Source organism: Phodopus roborovskii, unplaced genomic scaffold (genome assembly GCF_943737965.1).
Source record: "Phodopus roborovskii unplaced genomic scaffold, PHOROB, whole genome shotgun sequence".
NCBI lineage: Eukaryota > Metazoa > Chordata > Mammalia > Rodentia > Cricetidae > Phodopus > Phodopus roborovskii.
The window spans coordinates 16,828,666-16,846,491 of record NW_026126434.1 but is presented as its reverse complement, the minus strand read 5'-3'; the positions used below and the strand labels follow the sequence as shown (position 1 = coordinate 16,846,491).

Genomic DNA, 17,826 nt, shown 5'->3' with positions numbered 1-17,826 from the left:
CTACGAACTGAGGTCATCTCTACTATTCTGTCCTCTGAGACAACAGTCTTCATGCTGTCCCAAAGCCTTTGTTGAAAAATATGTGTGCATGGGGGCCAGTGAGATGGCTCAACAGGCTTGAATGGTTGCTCCCAAGCCTGATGACCTGAGTTCAAGTTTCATCTTTGGAACCCATAACTGAAGGAGAGACCTGATTTCCAAAAGCCTTCTGATGTTCACACATGTGCTGTAGCTGATATCCTGAACTTGCATATACTTCACAAGCACAAAAATAATAAGTTTTTAAAATGTGTACACAGCCAAGAAGATTTACCTTGTACTCACAGAGATGGGATTGTTCATTCTTATGGTTCCCAGACAAAATGGAACTGTGCAAAGACATGCCTACAGACACACAGCTTGGGAAACCTTCTCCAGCTAACAGTAAATGTTTTTGGAAAGTGCTTGGTGCATAGCGTTTGCTATCATCATCTCCTGTGCATCACAGGTGCTCAGTAAATATTTTAAATCTTTGTTAAATCAGGGATGGACAAAGGACAATAAGAAACAAGAAAGAAAGGGCCAACTGTCCTGCTTGCTAAACCAGACAGATATATTTGTGTAAGAAGTGACATAACCCAGGCATGGCCCCTGTGCTTGTAATCCCAGTGTTACGGGGTTGGGAAAGATGGAGCTTGCTGGCCAGCCAGCCTGGCTGAAATGGCAAGGTTCAGGTTTAGGGTGAGACCCCTTCTCAAAAACAAATAAGGTGGGGAGCACCTTCTCTGGCCTCCACACATATACACATATGTATGTGCACACCCACAAGTAGACATACACCATGCATGAACACACCTCCCAAATACACACACGGGGAAGAGGTGACAGGCTCGGGTTTTAGAAGGCTCTGGCTGGCATTTCTGTGGTACCTCACCAGAGATTTCATTTATTGTCACCATGTGCCTTCTGTGCAGCACGACTCCTTCACAGAAGGAAACCCTTGCTTTCTTGTCTAGGTGCTAACCTCGGGAGCTCTCTGCACTGAGCAGTCTCTTCCTTGGGGACATCTCCACCTACAGCTATAGCCTCTGCTACAGCTGTAAAGCTATAGTCTCTGTTTGCCTGTAAAGATTGCTTGCTAATTTAATAGGCGTTGTGGAGTCTTTTAATATTGCCACAACTAGCTGCTTGATAATACTATTACTCAGGGGCTAGTTCTGTGGCTGTGTGCTTGCCTAGCAGGTATAAGGCACTGGGTTTGACTTCTAGCACTCTAAAATAAGTAGGAGTTAGTATGTAATATGATTTATAAAAATCCATAGAATACTGAAAAATAGTTTTATAAATAGTCTCTTAAAACTAAAAATTTACATTTTCTTACTTATTATGATGTGCACACGTGCTCACATGTGTGGGTGTGTGTGTATGTGTGTGTGTATTTTGTGTATTTGCCAACCTAGAGTACAGGTCAGTAATCTGCTCTCATCTCAGATCTCCCCTTGATGGTATTCAGAACTAATCCATATATCTACAGGAATGTTTCTATGTAGAACATGACATTTAAGAGGCATTCCTGTCTTTGAAACAGGGTCTCACATGCTGAAAACTCAGCATGAAACTCACTATAGAGGGAAGGCTGCTCTTGAACTTGTAGCACTCTGTCTGTCTCAGCTTACCAAGTGCCAAGATTACAGAAATGAACCACCATGCCCAGCTCATCATTCCTTCCCTGTAATAAACTGACACATGTTAGGGAAGAATGGTGTGGTGGTGCACATCTTTAACCCCAGCATTTGGGAAGAAGAGGCAGGGGGATCTCTGTAAGTTTGAAGCCAGCCTGGTCTACACTGTGAGTTTCAGGACAGCCAGAGCTACATAGAGAGACCCTGTCTCAAATGTTCAGAGAAAACAGGTAACACATGAAATCACATCTTTTATAGTCACACAGAATACCCACTTTTTAAAATCTATGCTTAAACTGTGTCATTGAATGGCATTAGTCAGCATTTTATTTCTTTTAGAAAGCAGTATTTTGCTAGATGGAAAGGGAGGAAATAGAGGAAATAAAAATAAGAGGAATCACAGGTCAGCCGCACAGACAATAAGGGACCCATGAAGTGAACAACTGAATATTCCTTCATTGCTTTTTCATTATTCACACAGAAAATTTCCACCATCTTTCCCTGTTTCTTTCTTTTTTTTTTTCCCCCAGCCACTCACAGAACCTACTCACTGGCAGATTTGTGACAGAATTCCTAGTAATAACATAGAATATTGACATGCAGCTAAAGAACTTGGGCCAATAAACATGAGAGTGTCTGAAATGCCATGGCTGGAGATTGGCCCTTGAATAAAAGTGCTGTCTATGGCTGACAGGACCAGGGCAGTTTTCTGACTATGCCATGGCTGCAGCTTTCCTACTGTGGTCCATCACTCCAAGGGCACTTGGTTGGTAGGGCTCCTTCCTTGCTGAATGGGAAAGGTGATGTACCTTTGTCTGTGCATCTACATGGGCCCCTTGGTTGACAAGGACTTCAGCCACATTCACTCTATCTTCTTGAGCAGCCAGATGGAGTGGAGTGAGGCCATTCTGCAAGAGATACCAATGTTGTGGTTGTCAGTCATAGAGAGGGGTGAGTGCATGCATGCAGCTGGATCTGAGATCTGGCATGTGAATTCTAGGAGAGTTAGCATTGAGTCTTAAAAAAGAAAGCTACAGAGTAAGGACATGGGCCATTCTGTATCTCTGTATGAACCCTATATCAGCAGTACTGATCATAGGCTTCATAAAAAAAATTCAGGGTACCCCAGAGTGGCGGGGGATGCTCATCACAGACTTGATATTGCTCAGGACTATGACTTTTGATCCATCTTCCCCCCCGTCCTTCCTTCTCATTCACTTATTTGTAGTGATATTTTTTAAAGCAAAGTGAGCTTACTGCCTTCCCCCAACATATGTGTGCACTCATCATTAAACATCAAAGACTCTAAAAACAAAGCCACACTGGAGTTTTAATACATTATTAACAGTACTAATGTCAATGAAAAGTCAATGATAATTATCATATAGAGTATAGTGTCACATGATGGTAATATTCTTGCTCCATTAATGACCTTGTGTGAGTTGGTTCTCTTCTTCCACCATGTGGATTTGGGGATGGAACTTAGGTCATCAGGCTTGTCAACAAATACTTTAGCCTGCTGAGCCATCTTGCCAGCTTTGCATATTCTATCAACTCCAAAACTTTGATCCATATTTAGACTTTTCTATTGTACTGTATATTTTGCAGAAGAACAAGAAGAAAGTTACCTTATTGCTCAGGTTCACATTGGCATTTCTACTGAGGAGCAGTGAAACCATGTCCACATGCCCTTCCTGAGCCGCAAGATGGACAGAAGCAATCCCTTGCCGGGTAACCGCATTTGCATCAGCACCATACTCCAGAAGAGAAGTCGCTATGTCCATCTGGTTCTTCTTGGCAGCAATGTGCAGTGGTGTGTAACCATTCTGTCAAAGCAAATCACTCGGTTATGTTTAGTACCAAGAAAAAATGTATACAGTGCATTTTCAAACAGTATGTTTCCCTTTCTAATGGATTGCTCAAACTGTATGAAAAACTATGATGAAGTAAAAAGATGGTGCCAAATTAGATAGTATCATTAGTGCAGTTTTGAGTAGGGAAACTGCAATCTAAATTAACAGAGTTGGCACACTATTGATTTTTGAAAATGAAATCTATGATAGTAGGTGCTCAATAAATATTACTGTATGTCAATGGGTTAGAGGAACAAGCCTGGGGAGATGCGCAGAGCCATTCAAAATTCCATTCTTCAAATCAGTTTAGTGTCTCTTTTGGTTTGAAAGGTGTCCCTTGTCTTTGTGTGTGTGTGAAACTCTGCACCCAGTGCAATGGGAGGTAGAACCTGAAATATGTAGTGAGGATGCAGGAGAATTTGTCCTTCAAGAATACCCTTGAAACTGAGATGGAGAAAGGGGACTGTGGAAGGAGTGGGTTGTGGAGGGAGTGGGCCATAGAGAGAACAAGCCCCTGAGAAGATGAGTTTAGCTCCCCGGCAGTCTCTGTCTTTCCACATTCTGCCATGGGATGACACAGTGACAAACCCCTTGGGGGATGTGAACTCCTCAATCTTGGCCTTCCCAGCCTCCCAAACAGAGGAACCTTTTGCTCCTTCTCAGTGTGATACAGGAGCACTCCCCCAAAGAACCAAGACACCATGTACTTCCCTCAAAGCTGCAATCATTAATCTTTGCGGGAGTTGCTTTTTCTCATTGATTCCTGGTAATCTGCCTGTACTTGATGATGGCCAGACCCACCACTTTGTGAGTGTCCAGAGAACTTGTTTCAGGTTTCCTTGGTTTGCCTCACTCTCTCAAGAATGCTTTCCCCACAGCTTGCTTATGAAGATGGCATGTAGCAGTTGAAAATTCAACTTAAGGCTACACCTTTAGAGAAGCAGCCTGTCTCTTTTTGCTGATCAGTTTCCAACACTCAGCAACTGCTTTGCCTTTAACCTCAGTGCTGGATAATTTAGTGGTTTACATACTTATTGTAGTCTGCAGCTACTGGGGACACAGGCTGTGGTGGCCTCACAGCAAGTGTTTCAAAGTAATAAGTACATGTAGATTACGTGAGAAAGAAGCTTCCACATTCAGAATCAGACACACTAACTCTGTCAGAAAACTCAACCATCCTTCCCTCAGTTGGCTACTGATGCTCAGCTGTGCAAAGTTCCCTGTTGATCAGTTGGGCCTCAGGAGCCCTGAGTGTCTTTTGGGGCTTTGCCATTCCTGAGGAATGCAAGATTGTAGTATGATACGCACATGAACTTGGCCATGACAAGTAGAAGTGCAGAGTGGAAATGTTACCTCTAGAGTCCTCAGACAAGCTAAGCCAGGGCAAGAGGAGGTTTTGTATTCCTATTTTTAGTCTTGACCTATGCCATGTGAAAACACCAGTTACCCTGAGAAGCATTTGGCCCTCTGACCAAATGCCCAGACACACCCCTCAGAGACCAATGTCTCTGCAGCCCAGCAGAGCACTGGACTGTATCCAAGGCTACAGTGTGAGACATGAGGGTGAGAGACAGCTAACTACTTTCCATCCATCCACAAAAGAGAAAACACACAGAGCAGCAGTAACAGAAGAAGCAGGGTCAGCTGATATGTCTAACACCAACAGTGGGGATGGTAAAGGCATGGTGATGTCCTTATCAGCTATCTTCTGTGGTTTTCCTTTTACAAGGGGCAGATCATTCAGCTGAGGTGGGTGTGGTGTTGCATGCCTATAATTCCAGCATTTGTGAAGCTGAGGCCTGCCGGGCTACATGGTGAGACCATGTCTCAAAAACAAACAAGCAAACAAACATCAATAAAAGAGGAAAGAAAAGCCCAGGAGTTAGTTACATTTCAGTCCCAGCCAGTGCAGGGCAATTTGCTATCCTTTCAGACATGACAGTCTTGCTATCTTCTAACACAACTCACAAAATCTAGGTCCTAAGAAACAATTATATAAAGAGCCCCAGCAATTCTGTAATGTGTTCCAGGTCTAGACAAGATGCATTTTTGTTTGTTGAGACAGGGTTTCTCTGGGTAGCCTGGAACTTGCTCTGTAAACCAGGCTGCCTTGAACTCACAGAAATCCATCTGCCACTGCCACCTGAGTTCTGGAGTGCTGAGTGTGTGCTACCACTGTCTGGCCAATACACATTATTCTTTATGGTTCTCAACCTTCCTAATGCTGTGGCCCTTTAATACAGTGCCTCATGTTGCGATCACCCCCAGCCACACAATTATTTCCATTGCTATGTCATAACTGTGATTTTGCTACTGTTACGAATTGTAATGTCAATATCTGAGTTTTCAGATGGTCTTAGGCAATGCCTGTGAAAAGGTCATTCAATTGCCCCCCAGGGGTCATGACCAACAGACTGATAACCACTGCTTTGAGGCACATCCTTGCTCCTCCACGGGTACAAATGACGATCTCAGGTAAGAGAACCAACATCTCAAACTCAGAATACTCTGAATAAGAGGCAGAGAATTTATCCAGAGACCCATAGTACAATTCTGATTTTTCCTAAGCTCTACCTTTAGGAAAGCTAGATGATACTTGATTCCTATACTCAGAGAACATGTATTAATTTGACAAACCAACCAAGAAGAGTCAATAATTGAATAATATTTTCAAAGATATTAATTTTTAAAATGCTTTTAATTATGCATATTTGAATGAAGGTGTCCACAAGGGCCAGAGAATGTCCTTGGATCTGTTGGGGCTACAGTTACAAGGGGTTTTGAACTTCCTGGTATGAGTGCTAGGACCCAAACCTAGCCCCTGCAAAAGCAGCATGCTCTTAACCACCGAGGCATCTCTCTAGCCCAACCATAGAATGATGTTACATCTTTCCTTTCTCACACTTATTTTATTATTTTATGTGTGTCAGTGTTTTCTTGCATGTGTGCATGTGTACCTACCATGTGCATGCCTTGTACTCTCAGAGGTCAGAGGAGGGTATCAGTTGCTGAATCCCTAAACCAGTAATAGATGGCTGTTAGCTGCCACGTGGGTGCTAGAAATTGTCCCAGCTCTTCTTGCAAGAGAACGAACAGTCCCTGACTACTCAGCCATCTCTAGCTCTATTTCCCCATATTATTGTTGAAGACAAAGTATCTGTCATGTGAACCTATGCCTATCACACTAAATACAGTTACCAAAAGCAATAGATGGTATTTGCATCCCAATTGGCATTACCCCCAATCCTGCTCACACATACACACACACCACACAGACATATATATGTGTACACACACACACACACACACACACACACACACACACACACACACGGATGCTGCACAATTTATAGAAGCATGACCAGTTAGTACAGGCTCACTGTTTTTTAATTAGCCTCTCTCCATTTTGTCAGCAACCAAGCTAAGCTCCTTTCTAGCATAGCATCTTTTCTCTGAACAAATCTGGTTAAAAAAAAAAAAGAAAGAAAGAAAAAGAAAGATGGATCTTAGTATTCCCATCATCCCTTAGCATATGAACATTTTAGCAACCCAGTCATATAACGTCATACATCATTATTCTAGGACATGTGTAAGTTGCTGGCAATTTTGAAACATGGTAAAGAAGAAGGGCATGCATAGAGTGTGTGGCTATGACACTAATGACATCCCCTGAAGCTCTGTCTGCTGAACTTCCAGTAGTAAAAGCAACAGAGGCTGTATGCATTCTTGTTAGCAGAAGAAAACTGTGCCCAGCTGAAAACTACATTACCCAGCATCTCTTGCACTTAAAAGTAGCCAATGAGGTATCAAAAACAGCTAGGTGGAGCTTCTGGGAATAGGTCTGCTGTCTGTGGACTTGCTACTTTAAAATGGCACAACAAAACTGTGTTTTCTGCCTGTGGGAGGGAGATACAGCTCTTCAATCCACTGTGTGGAGTATTGTTCCCCTAGCAGATAAAGCCAGCCTGCAACTGAGATAAACAGTCTTCTCAGGATCAAAGTGTACAAAGTCCCATAGCTAGCACCACTGTTCTGAAGATAGTGTTACAGGGATGTCAAGATAAAAGCACTGGCCTAGGCAATGTGCCATGACACTGAGGATCAATGTCCCATTAGGAAAGTTGGTGCTTAATTGACTGTGGCCTCTGGTTAATGGGACATACATAGAGTTATTACTTACTGGTCCCACTCCTGCTCAATGATACTTCATAAATTTGAAAACATTCCTTCTAAATTTTGTTTAATAGATGCAAGATGGATACTGCCTGTTTATTTTAGTTTTATTGAAATAGGGTCTCAGTTATTCTGGGCTAACCTTCTACTTCACTGTGTTCCCAAGGGGAGGGAAACCTTAAATGTCTCACCTCCCTACCTCCATCTCCAAAGTGATGGGATTACAGGTGTACACCACTACACTTGGTTTATTTGGTACTTGAGACTAATCCCAGGGCTGTGTGCATGCTAAGCCATACCCTGCATCTCTGAACTGTTTATTTATGAACATAAAAATGGACCAGACTAATTTTTTTCACACCTATCATTCCATAACTACATAAAAATGTGTCAGCATTCTTATCTCCATGTGAGAACAGCTAGGTTATGTATACACTGTGAACTCATTGCCTACCAAGAATCTGGGGCTGCTTAGAAACAGTCCTCCAAGCACAAGTACATTGTTTTAGTTACTTTTCTGTTGCTGTGAAGAGTCACCATGGTCAAGGCAGATTATAAAAGAGCATTTAACTGGGGCCTTGCCTACAGTTTCAGAGGGTTAGGGATCATGATTATCTTTATATGTCTCTAGAGGAAAACAGTTTTTTGTGATATGATGCATGTCCATCACATGAGACTTATATTTGTTATTGGATACTGCTCATGTGACTCTTAACCTTTCAGGTATAAATTATCTGATGCTCTGCACAGAGTTGACTCTTGCATACAACTTTAGTCTGCCTCATTTTTAGGTTCCACTCTCCCAGGTTTATACTGCCAACTCAAACAGTAAACTGGTTTCTTTTGTGCTTGTTTTTTAAAGGCAAGAGTGGGAAAGCTTTTTTAAGGACAGGGCCAATGTCAAAGTTGGCAGTCTGGGATAAAGTATTTAGAATTTGACTTTTTGAGCGTATTTGTCAGAGTAGGACAAATGAGTTAATGCAGAAAGGAGGTTCTGAGGACAAACAGCACCCTTTGGTGAGGAGAGAGAATGTTAGATAAAGGCATTGGGTGCCAATCCTATGATCCTGGAACCTTCATGTTAGGAAGAGAGGAGCAATTATGGCAAGTTTTTCTCTGGCCTCCATATGTACACACACACACACACACACACACACACACACACACACACACACACACAAAACAAACAAAAAACAATAAACAACAACAACAAAAACATAACACCACAATAGCTACCTCTTCTCTAATGGAGGAAGTGTCCAGAACATTCTCTCTTACAATACTGCTATATAGAAAAGGCCAGGTCCATTGACCTGTGATGTGACAGACATGACCTAACAAAAGTACTAGGAATGCCAAAGGGTCCTTCAACCAATTAAACACCTTAAAATAATTAATTTTTTTTAAAATCTGGTTTTCACTGGTTCAATGTTGTGTCATAGCCATCTACTCAGCAACCAAACATGTGCTGGGCCACAGCACTCTATGAGGGCATCTTTAAGGAGACTGCATATGGCATGACAGGTCAGAATACCAGGGAAACTTAAGAGCTGAATATACTATACTCTGTGTTTTCTTCTCAGAAATCTAAGATGTCTACTGGTCAAAAACACCCTAACAAGATGATAACAGTTCCCTCAATAGTAACAAAAACCCGCATACGAAGCTCTTTAGGCTGTTCTGAGAAACACAAAGCACCTGCAGGCAGTGATTTTCTGGCTAGGAGAATGCAACCTGTGTTTTTATAAATTTTGGTAATTCAGAACTTTTGTGTAAGTGTGAACATGCACGTATGAGTATGTAGGACAGAGACTGCTGTGGGGGTGTCTTCCTCAATTGCTTCTCCACTTTATTCTTTTGAGACAGGGTCTCTCACTGAGTCTACAGCTTTATGATTGCCCCCAGCAATCCCCACTGATCCTTCCATCTGTCCCCACAGCTCTGGGACTGCAGGTGTGCCTCCTTGCCTGGCTCTTTACATGGGTGCTAGGGATCTGAACTCAGGTACCTAAGCTCATATAGCAAACACTTTACGAAACTCAAACATCTCCTTGCTTCCACAAGTCAGAGTTTCTTATTCCCTTAGGCTCTGCTTATGTTTTCAAGCTGGCTGAGAAGTATTCCAGCTCACTTCCTTCCCCATGTTCCAGGATGTCCTGGATAGCCCAAGGGAATCAACTGACAAGTATGTATTTATTGAGATCTACCACGTGAGGTGACTACATAGCGCAAGGCATACATCTTCCTGGCCATTCTCACTGCAGATTTTATAAGCCAGCTCTAAACAATGAGGACACTGCAGAATTAGTAAGAAGTGATGGATCCTTGTATAGAGATGGATGACACACACTCAGTTCTTAGGTTGTGAATTACAAGTACCTTTGCAGCTGCGTGAGGTGAGGCTCCCTGGTCCAAAAGCAGAAGGGCCACTTTCTGATTATCGTAATGAGCTGCTACGTGCAGTGGAGTTAACCCGCTCTGGAAACACACGTGCAGAGACAACAACCAGGGTCAAAAGTGTCTTAGTAGGAGATTCTTAGATTTAGAAAATGGGGTTAGACGGTATACAACAGACAGTAGCATTCACATTCAGGTTCCATTGTATGTGGACCCAGCATTCACCTGATCCCAAGTAATCTTCACCCTAGTGAGACTTCAGTATGGCTTAGTTACCATCAAAGTGGCTGGGAGGGGGGTGGGGTTGTTAGCAAGTGCTTGTTTGTTATTATGGAAGTGGCATACTACAGGGCGGTTGATGATGTCTTACCTTCCCAGCAGCATCAGGAGATGCACTCTTCTGCAGCAGGAGATTCGCTACTTCAAGCTTTCCGTATTTCGCAGCTACATGGAGAGGAGTGAATCCCTTCTGAAGAAGGAAATGGAAAAACGTCATGAATGGAGGGGACACAGAGGAGGGCTTCTTAGGGCTGAGGCCTTATTCTAGCAATGAAGATGAGTTACAAGTACATGTAAAGACCCTGGCAGCAAATCACAACTGAAGATTCCTCAATCTATAGCAACAAGCAGACTATACCTAACAGGTTTGTCTAACCTGCAGCCCGTGGGGCCATAGGTGTTTCAAATTAGCTGTGATTGTGGCCTAACATGGTTGTAGACCACAGGGTTGTAGAAGTGTCAAAAGGTTAGCCACCACTGAAGACACAGAGACTATTTTCCCCTTTGTTGACCAAACCATACTGTTCACTTATTTGAGAACTAGTAAGATGTGTCTGATAAGTTGGATCTGGTAATTATTTCAGGGCCATTTGGTGGTGTCACACTGTGGGAAGAAAGGCCCCACTCTAGGCCCAAGTTGGTGTGCTTGGGTGCTGTGGAATAATCTTTTTGTTGTACTGTGAAGGTGTGTCTTTGCCAAGGTGCCTTCTGACTGGTTTAATTAAGAGCCAATATCTGGGCAGTGGAGAGATGCCAGAGGACACAGAGAGGAAATAGGAGGTGTAAGCTGGAAGAGAGGTAAAAAGCCATGAGGCAAAACATAGTTAATATAAATGGGTTAATTTAAGTTATTAAGAGATAGTGAGAGAAGCCTAAGCTTTAGACCAAGTTTTCATAGTTAATAGTAAGTTTCTATCTTTTCTCCTTCTCTCTGTCTCTGTCTCTGTCTCTCCTTCTCTCTGTCTCTGTCTCTGTCTCTGTCTCTGTCTCTCCCCCCCCTCTCTCTTTCTGTGAGCTAGAGGCTAAAAGAAAAATCCACCTACCCTTGGGAAACACCATATTAAATCTGGAGCCTCTGTGGGCTCACACCAGCAGAAGGCATGTTCATTTGCCCTTTTCTCTGCTTCCCCAAGAATACTCACAATGTCTTTGTGCACACTGTTATAATTTAGAAAATCAGCATTCTAGAGAAAGGTGCCATGCACCAAAGCTTGGTTGGAGGAGATTTTTATTGGGGGAAAGTGAATGGGAAAAGGGGGGAGGGAAGAGGGGAGACGGGCCTCTGGGGACAGGAACAGCAGAAGAGAAGAGAGAGGCAAAGGGGGTGGTAGAGAGAAAAGGAAAGCAGAGAGAAAGAAAAATGGGAGTTGGGCAGGGCCTTTTTAAAAGGGAATGCAGTGAATGTGCACAGTTGTTGCTTAGTGGCTGCAGGTGAGGGTGAATCCTTTCAGAACCCCAAGGATAGGCCAGCCCAGATGCCTGAATGCTAACACACATTCCTGCCTCCAGGAGCAGTTAGAAGTTCTTTCATCTTTGCTCCCTGAGTTGAACTGAGTAATGACACAAGCAAGACTTGAATGCTTAGAGTTTCTGCTTGCACTCCCATGATTCCAGACCCTGCAAGGATCTAGACATCAGCTAGTCAGTCAACACACAACATTAGAGAGGATTTTGTCAGATTGAAACATATCTAACATATACTGCCTCTCAAGACTATTGCTAACTCGAGCCAGTGGGCAGCTGGGAAGGAGGAGGGCTAAAGATGTCCTGTGACTCCTATTGGTCATTATTCTGTTTCACATTCTAAATGACATCTAGGAACCTGTGATATGTGACTTGATGCTCCTAAAGAGCCCAAGGAATCATGGGAGATGAAGTTTGCAGTAGTCACTATTTATTCAGGTGTTTCTTATAATCATAATTTAAGCACTAGTTCTTCTTATCCACAGACAGAAAAGAGGAAATGTCATAGAAGACGGGAAATGTCATAGGCCAATTTGTTTTGCTGTTACACTTTTTATGTCCATAAAGTTCCCATAAAAATCAAATAAGTAGACAAACAAACCAATTTTGCATTCTGTGTGCAATTACAGCTATGGGAGGATATTAATTGAAGACGATACCACGATGTCAAACAGTAAGTCAAACGATAACAAAAAGAGAGGCAGCAACAAACAAAAATAAGAGAAACCTCACCCTATTTGAAGGTTGTATAGAAGCCAGGAGGTGGTGACTCATAACATTAATACTAGCACTTGTGAGGCAGAGGAAGGCGAATCTTTGAGTTCAAGGCCAGCCTGATCTATAGCATGAGTTTCAGTATAGCTAGGGCTATACAGAGAAACCCTGTTTCAAGAACAAACAAACAGAAAAACCACCCCCCCCCAAAAAAAAAAGGAAAGAAAAGAAAATTGTACAGAAGCACCAATAGATTGAGATTTGTACTGTGGCTTATGTTTTTGATCCCAGTAAAGGAAATCATAGGTGTGGTTCAAACTTTTTAACCTCTCAAGGAATTTGCAAAAAACCAAACAAACAACAACCACCCCCCAAACAACAAAAACAGAACAAAACAAAACAGTGCCCCTCCCATTCTAGATGTCAAGGTATGCTCACAAGATGACATATTGAGGAACTATAAGAACAAAAGGAAATTCCTCAAACATGAAGAAGTAATTCCCTGCTGAACAAGGCTTCTCTGGCCATGCCCATGACTAGCCTTGGGGTCTCACTGTAGACCCAGAACCATAGCCTCTTAACCCATCACTGTGTGGGAGACCCCAAGAAGGGTGTGCTTTGGGAACCACACCCTCATACCTTTGTTGTTATGGATAAAGATGCTCCATGGTCCAGAAGGAAGGCAGCTACATCTTCATGCCCCTCTCGGGCCGAAAGGTGAAGAGGGGTGTACCCGGAAGTTGTTGCTGCATTGGGCGATGCACCTTGCTGCAACAGTTGCTGCACTATATCTGCCTTCCCCAGTCGGGCTGAGATGTGGAGTGGGGTCTGGTCATCCTAAATGCAAGGTAGAAACTCAAGTTTGTGAGCTGGCAAGGCAATGGTGCCATGTGAAAAACGCAGGGGCGTTAGCTGCTCCATGTCTGAGGTATATACGACTCTAATTCAATGCTAAAAGGAACCTCATTTCTCTTTTCTGACATAATTTGTAAATGCGAAGATGGAGGGTCTTAAAAGCCCTTAGATGTTTTGTATAAGAATATGAAAGGGAGTCCTACCTGTGCGTTATCTCTTCATTACCTGCCACAGAACAGTGGTTTTTGTCTATAGTGACTCTTTGCAGGGTGGGGGGTGTGAAACTCAAATGCTTGGGAGTTATGCTTACTCCTGCAAACCCACCTAACATGACTTTACTGATTTTATTGCCTTATTGTCGCCACCCTCCCCACCCCCCAACGTCAAAAGCTCATGAAGGCAAAAATAGGGCTATGCTGGGGTCCTGCTTCCCAGGTTTGTCAAGCTGTGCATTCTGGCAGCAAGGGCTGCATCTGACTACAACAAAGGTCTAACGTACTACAGGTGACCCAAAGGCAGGAAGCATGCACTGAGGCATGCACCCAAGGGGATTTGAAACAAGTATGAAACAAGTAGGAAAGCCACCTCTTCCTAATCTGTCCAGGTACATACCCCCAAATGCTCCATGTCATTTCTCCAAGTGAAATACCCACTGAAATGTGGCATTTCTTTAGGCCTCTCTGGCAGGAGGAGAGGCAGAGAGGAGGATAGAACAGAATATGGGTACTATACTTCTTTGTGTGAAAGTTCAGAACAATGCTAGAGAGACTACACAGAAAATAGGATACACTGAGTTATCGTTGTGGGTTGGTCCTGAAGTGTCTCCTACAGGCTCGTGTGTTTGAGCACTTGCTCCTTGACTGGAGGCACTGTCTGGGAAGGCTGTGGATCCTTTAGGAACTAGATCCTCATGGTGGGGGAGAGGCAAGTAGGTCACTGAGGTTGGGCCCTGAGGTTTGAAAGCCCAACCCAACTTCCCCTTCATTCTCTGCTTCCCTGACAGCAGATGCATGACCCGTTGGCCTCTAACTGCCGTGCTATGACTTTCCAATCAATGAGGAATGAATCCCCTTGAGCCATAAGTCAGAATAAACTATTTTCCTCTTACATGGCTTCTTTTCAAATATCTGGGTACAGTATATTTGAAAGTAACTAACACCAGCAATCAGAGGGGAGAGCAAAATGCCACAACAAGCAGGAGGAATCCTGAGGACAGAAAAACCAAAGGAAAAGCTCACATCCCTCTGTCATGGCTGTCTCAACTTTGGTGCCATCCATCCCTCAGGTTCTGTTTGGGGTGTCGCACCTACATTATTTCAGACATCTTTACAGAAGTCATTACCACATATCTTGTTTGAGAACTCTTGACTGTGGGTCATATCCCTATATGAGGTTACTAACTCAAGGAGGGACCACGGACCCATGGTAACCAAAAATTCATTCAAAAAACTACAAACATATGAAGGGCTTCTGTCAGTGCTTGCTCATGTCCTTGTTAGAGCTTCATTGAATTTTTGGTTCTGAATATGGAACATGAGCCCTTTGTACTGCACATGTGGCCTCGATGTGCAACACCAACAAACACTGCTTAAATACCTTGGCTCAGTTTCTGTGCTATTTTACAATATAAATGCAGTGTTTTTCACTGCACATACAATGTCTTCTTCTCTTACAGAGACATCATAGTTTAATCACTGGAAGCGAAGACTTAACCTTTTCCTATTGACAGTCCTAAGCATGTAAGTATCATATGAATATATCTACGGATTGGAATGTGGCAGAGTGCTGGTTTCTAAAATTGCTCTTTCAGTTGCTGACTTGAATTTCACAAACAATCATTAAATGAATTTTTGGCTCAATTAGGACAGAATTTCCAACCATTTCTGAAATGGATCTCAACATTTTATAGCATGTATTTATTCAAAGCATTGGTCTCAAGCATTGACAATTATGAAATCAAAGTATGGATGAACTCTGAAAAACTTTGAAGATGCTCTATATCCCAGAGTATCAACTATTTAGCCAAGATTTAATTCTTCATGAAAAAAAAATAAACTAGCAATCCATCCTTTGTATGCAGAATCGCTTTCAACTTTAATAAATACTGAGGTTCTATATATGTCACAGAGCTGATATAAAGTATGTTTATGATCTGTTGTAAAGACTGGGTTTATGTTGTGTCTTGCTTTATATGCCTACATATCTGGGATGACGAGAAGCAACATTGAAACAGGTTATTCTAGATAAGGAAATGGTAGCATAGAGACATCAATTAGCTTGCCCTGTGTAACTCAGCTGCTCACTGGTGGATCAAGATGTAACTTCAGGCAGTCAGCTGAGGAGACCGGGCTTAGCTTAGCCATCACACCTCCTTCACGAAATCAAAAGTATAAATGTCATCCGCAATACTAGATACTCTGTTTGTAGTCAGCACTCATGAATCAGAGGGCTTGTACTATCAGTAAGAGGATACTACCTTTCCATTCTTTCCATTTCACTAAGTTGGAAGCATAGCTATGATATTCTAGACCAGAGTCTGCAAGCTACACTAGGATCACCACACAGCTGCCACAGAAGGAGAATCAAAATGTCAAGAAGCAGTCGTGGGGTGGGGTGGGGGTGGGGGGTATGGTGGTGGTAGTTCAGCCTCCCAAATGCTCGGATTTCTGGTACGAGCCTGTCTTTCACAGCCCTCATCTATGCCTGGATCATTATGATCTCATATTTTACATAAGGGGAAGAAAACCACATCCTTTTTCCTTTTGAGCCTGTGCCAACTGACATACAAGTCAACCCAAAATGTGGATTCATGTTTATAGGCTGTGATTGTTCTAGAAACTTCCTCCCTAAGATCATCTCAGTCTGAAGAGCTCTGAACCTGCCTAGATCTGGTTCCTAACCTGTCAGGAGCTTGGGACGTGCCCAGGACAGTTTCATATTTTGCATAGCTGTTCTACACGGCTGAATGGCTATGGCAGTAGATTATTTTTATATGACCCTGAGTGGAGACCTTCATCATTGGAAGGTCCTAATGAATAAAACTGTGTTTATTTGAGAGACAGTAAGCATTCACCTAAAGGTTGTCTGAGCTCTAGGCTTCTGCCTCAGTTTCACTTTTGTGGCCCCCATCTTGCTCTTACCTTAGCTTTTGCTTCTACCTGAGCTCCATCTTGTACCAGATACCGCACCACTTCTGCTTGACCGGAGCGAGCCGCCATGTGCAATGCTGTTTCTCCTCTCTGGGGAACATAAGCCAAAGTCAATTAATGTCCCCTCTCAAAATTAATGAATTAATGCTTTGTTGGCATGAAGTTATAGGGACTGTTTGTTTTTTTTTTTTTAAACAAAGAATTGCCCTGAGCACTTCCCTGCTGAAAATATAGGAAAATAAACAGGTAAGAACTTTCCCAGGAAGCTGTGCCAGGATGTCAAGGACATAGTGTAACCTCGAGGGGCCCAGCCACCAATGCTATCAGAAGCACAGCTCAGGGGTCTACAGCGAGGCAACCTCAGGGGTGAAAAGGTACCAGTGCTCACAGGGTGGAGAAGAGGCATGAATGATGAAACAGGGCAGGTGAGCAAGATTAAGGGAAGAGGCCCATGCCTACCAGACCTGCATGGGCAGTCTAACTGTGCTGAAAGGCAGCCTCACAACAGCACACCTCTTCCCATTTTCAAAGAACTGGCGGTCTGGATACTAGTGTCAATTTACCAGCTCTTAAATACTGTCTATCGGGATCAAACATAAATACTGCACAGGGAGGCAAAACCACACTGAGGGGCAGAAATGGCCTGCCTCCGGTGAACTAAGTAGGTAGAATCCCATTTCTTGGTCCCATCATGAGGAGCATTGGCACACCCTACTCTACCCTTTCACTCAGTAGTTTCTAGCTCAGATTATGCATTCAACAAAAGAAACAATATGACAGAGAGCATTCTCCAACATATAAACAATAATAAAAACCAAATACATTAGCTTTCACAAGCAAACCCCACCCTGAAGTAAGTGACTTTGATCAAATAAGGTTTGCCCAACAGGCCATCCACCTAGATGGACAGACAGGAGGGTGGCCTCACAGGAGACTTGCCATGTGCTTGTTGGGAAGGAGCTGAAGATGATATTTGCTTTGTTACACCCTGTTCTTTATGAAGGAATATTACATCTGGATTTAATCCTACACAAGTGGGTATATAAAACCTCATGGCATATCTCCTCTGTGATGAATATTGCTTATTTTTACTTCTTTGTTGCTTGTGAGTTAAATGGGTAGTCTTAAGCTTGAGGTTCATTGTGCTGAAAGGATGATGTCAAATTTGAAAGTCTGTAAAACAATGTCAGATGACAGACCCAGCATACTCAGGGTGAGCAGTTACTACTTGGGTAATTAAATCATCTCATGGGGTTGATGGCGATGCTCAGCGTGGGGACA

General features: G+C 43.0%; 1 protein-coding gene across 5 annotated transcripts in view; it reads right to left on the bottom strand.

The window, feature by feature from the left end:
• Positions 1 to 17,826, bottom strand: part of Ank3 (ankyrin 3) — a 300,411-nt gene that overhangs the window by 120,109 nt on the left and 162,476 nt on the right. For all 5 annotated transcript variants that reach the window (XM_051186874.1, XM_051186873.1, XM_051186875.1 and 2 more), the window contains 6 exons: positions 16,537 to 16,635; positions 13,181 to 13,378; positions 10,455 to 10,553; positions 10,067 to 10,165; positions 3,290 to 3,487; positions 2,471 to 2,569 (listed from right to left, as the gene is read on the bottom strand). In XM_051186874.1, the coding sequence (XP_051042831.1) occupies positions 2,471 to 2,569; positions 3,290 to 3,487; positions 10,067 to 10,165; positions 10,455 to 10,553; positions 13,181 to 13,378; positions 16,537 to 16,635 (792 nt within the window). The remainder of the gene's footprint in view (positions 1 to 2,470; positions 2,570 to 3,289; positions 3,488 to 10,066; positions 10,166 to 10,454; positions 10,554 to 13,180; positions 13,379 to 16,536; positions 16,636 to 17,826) is intronic.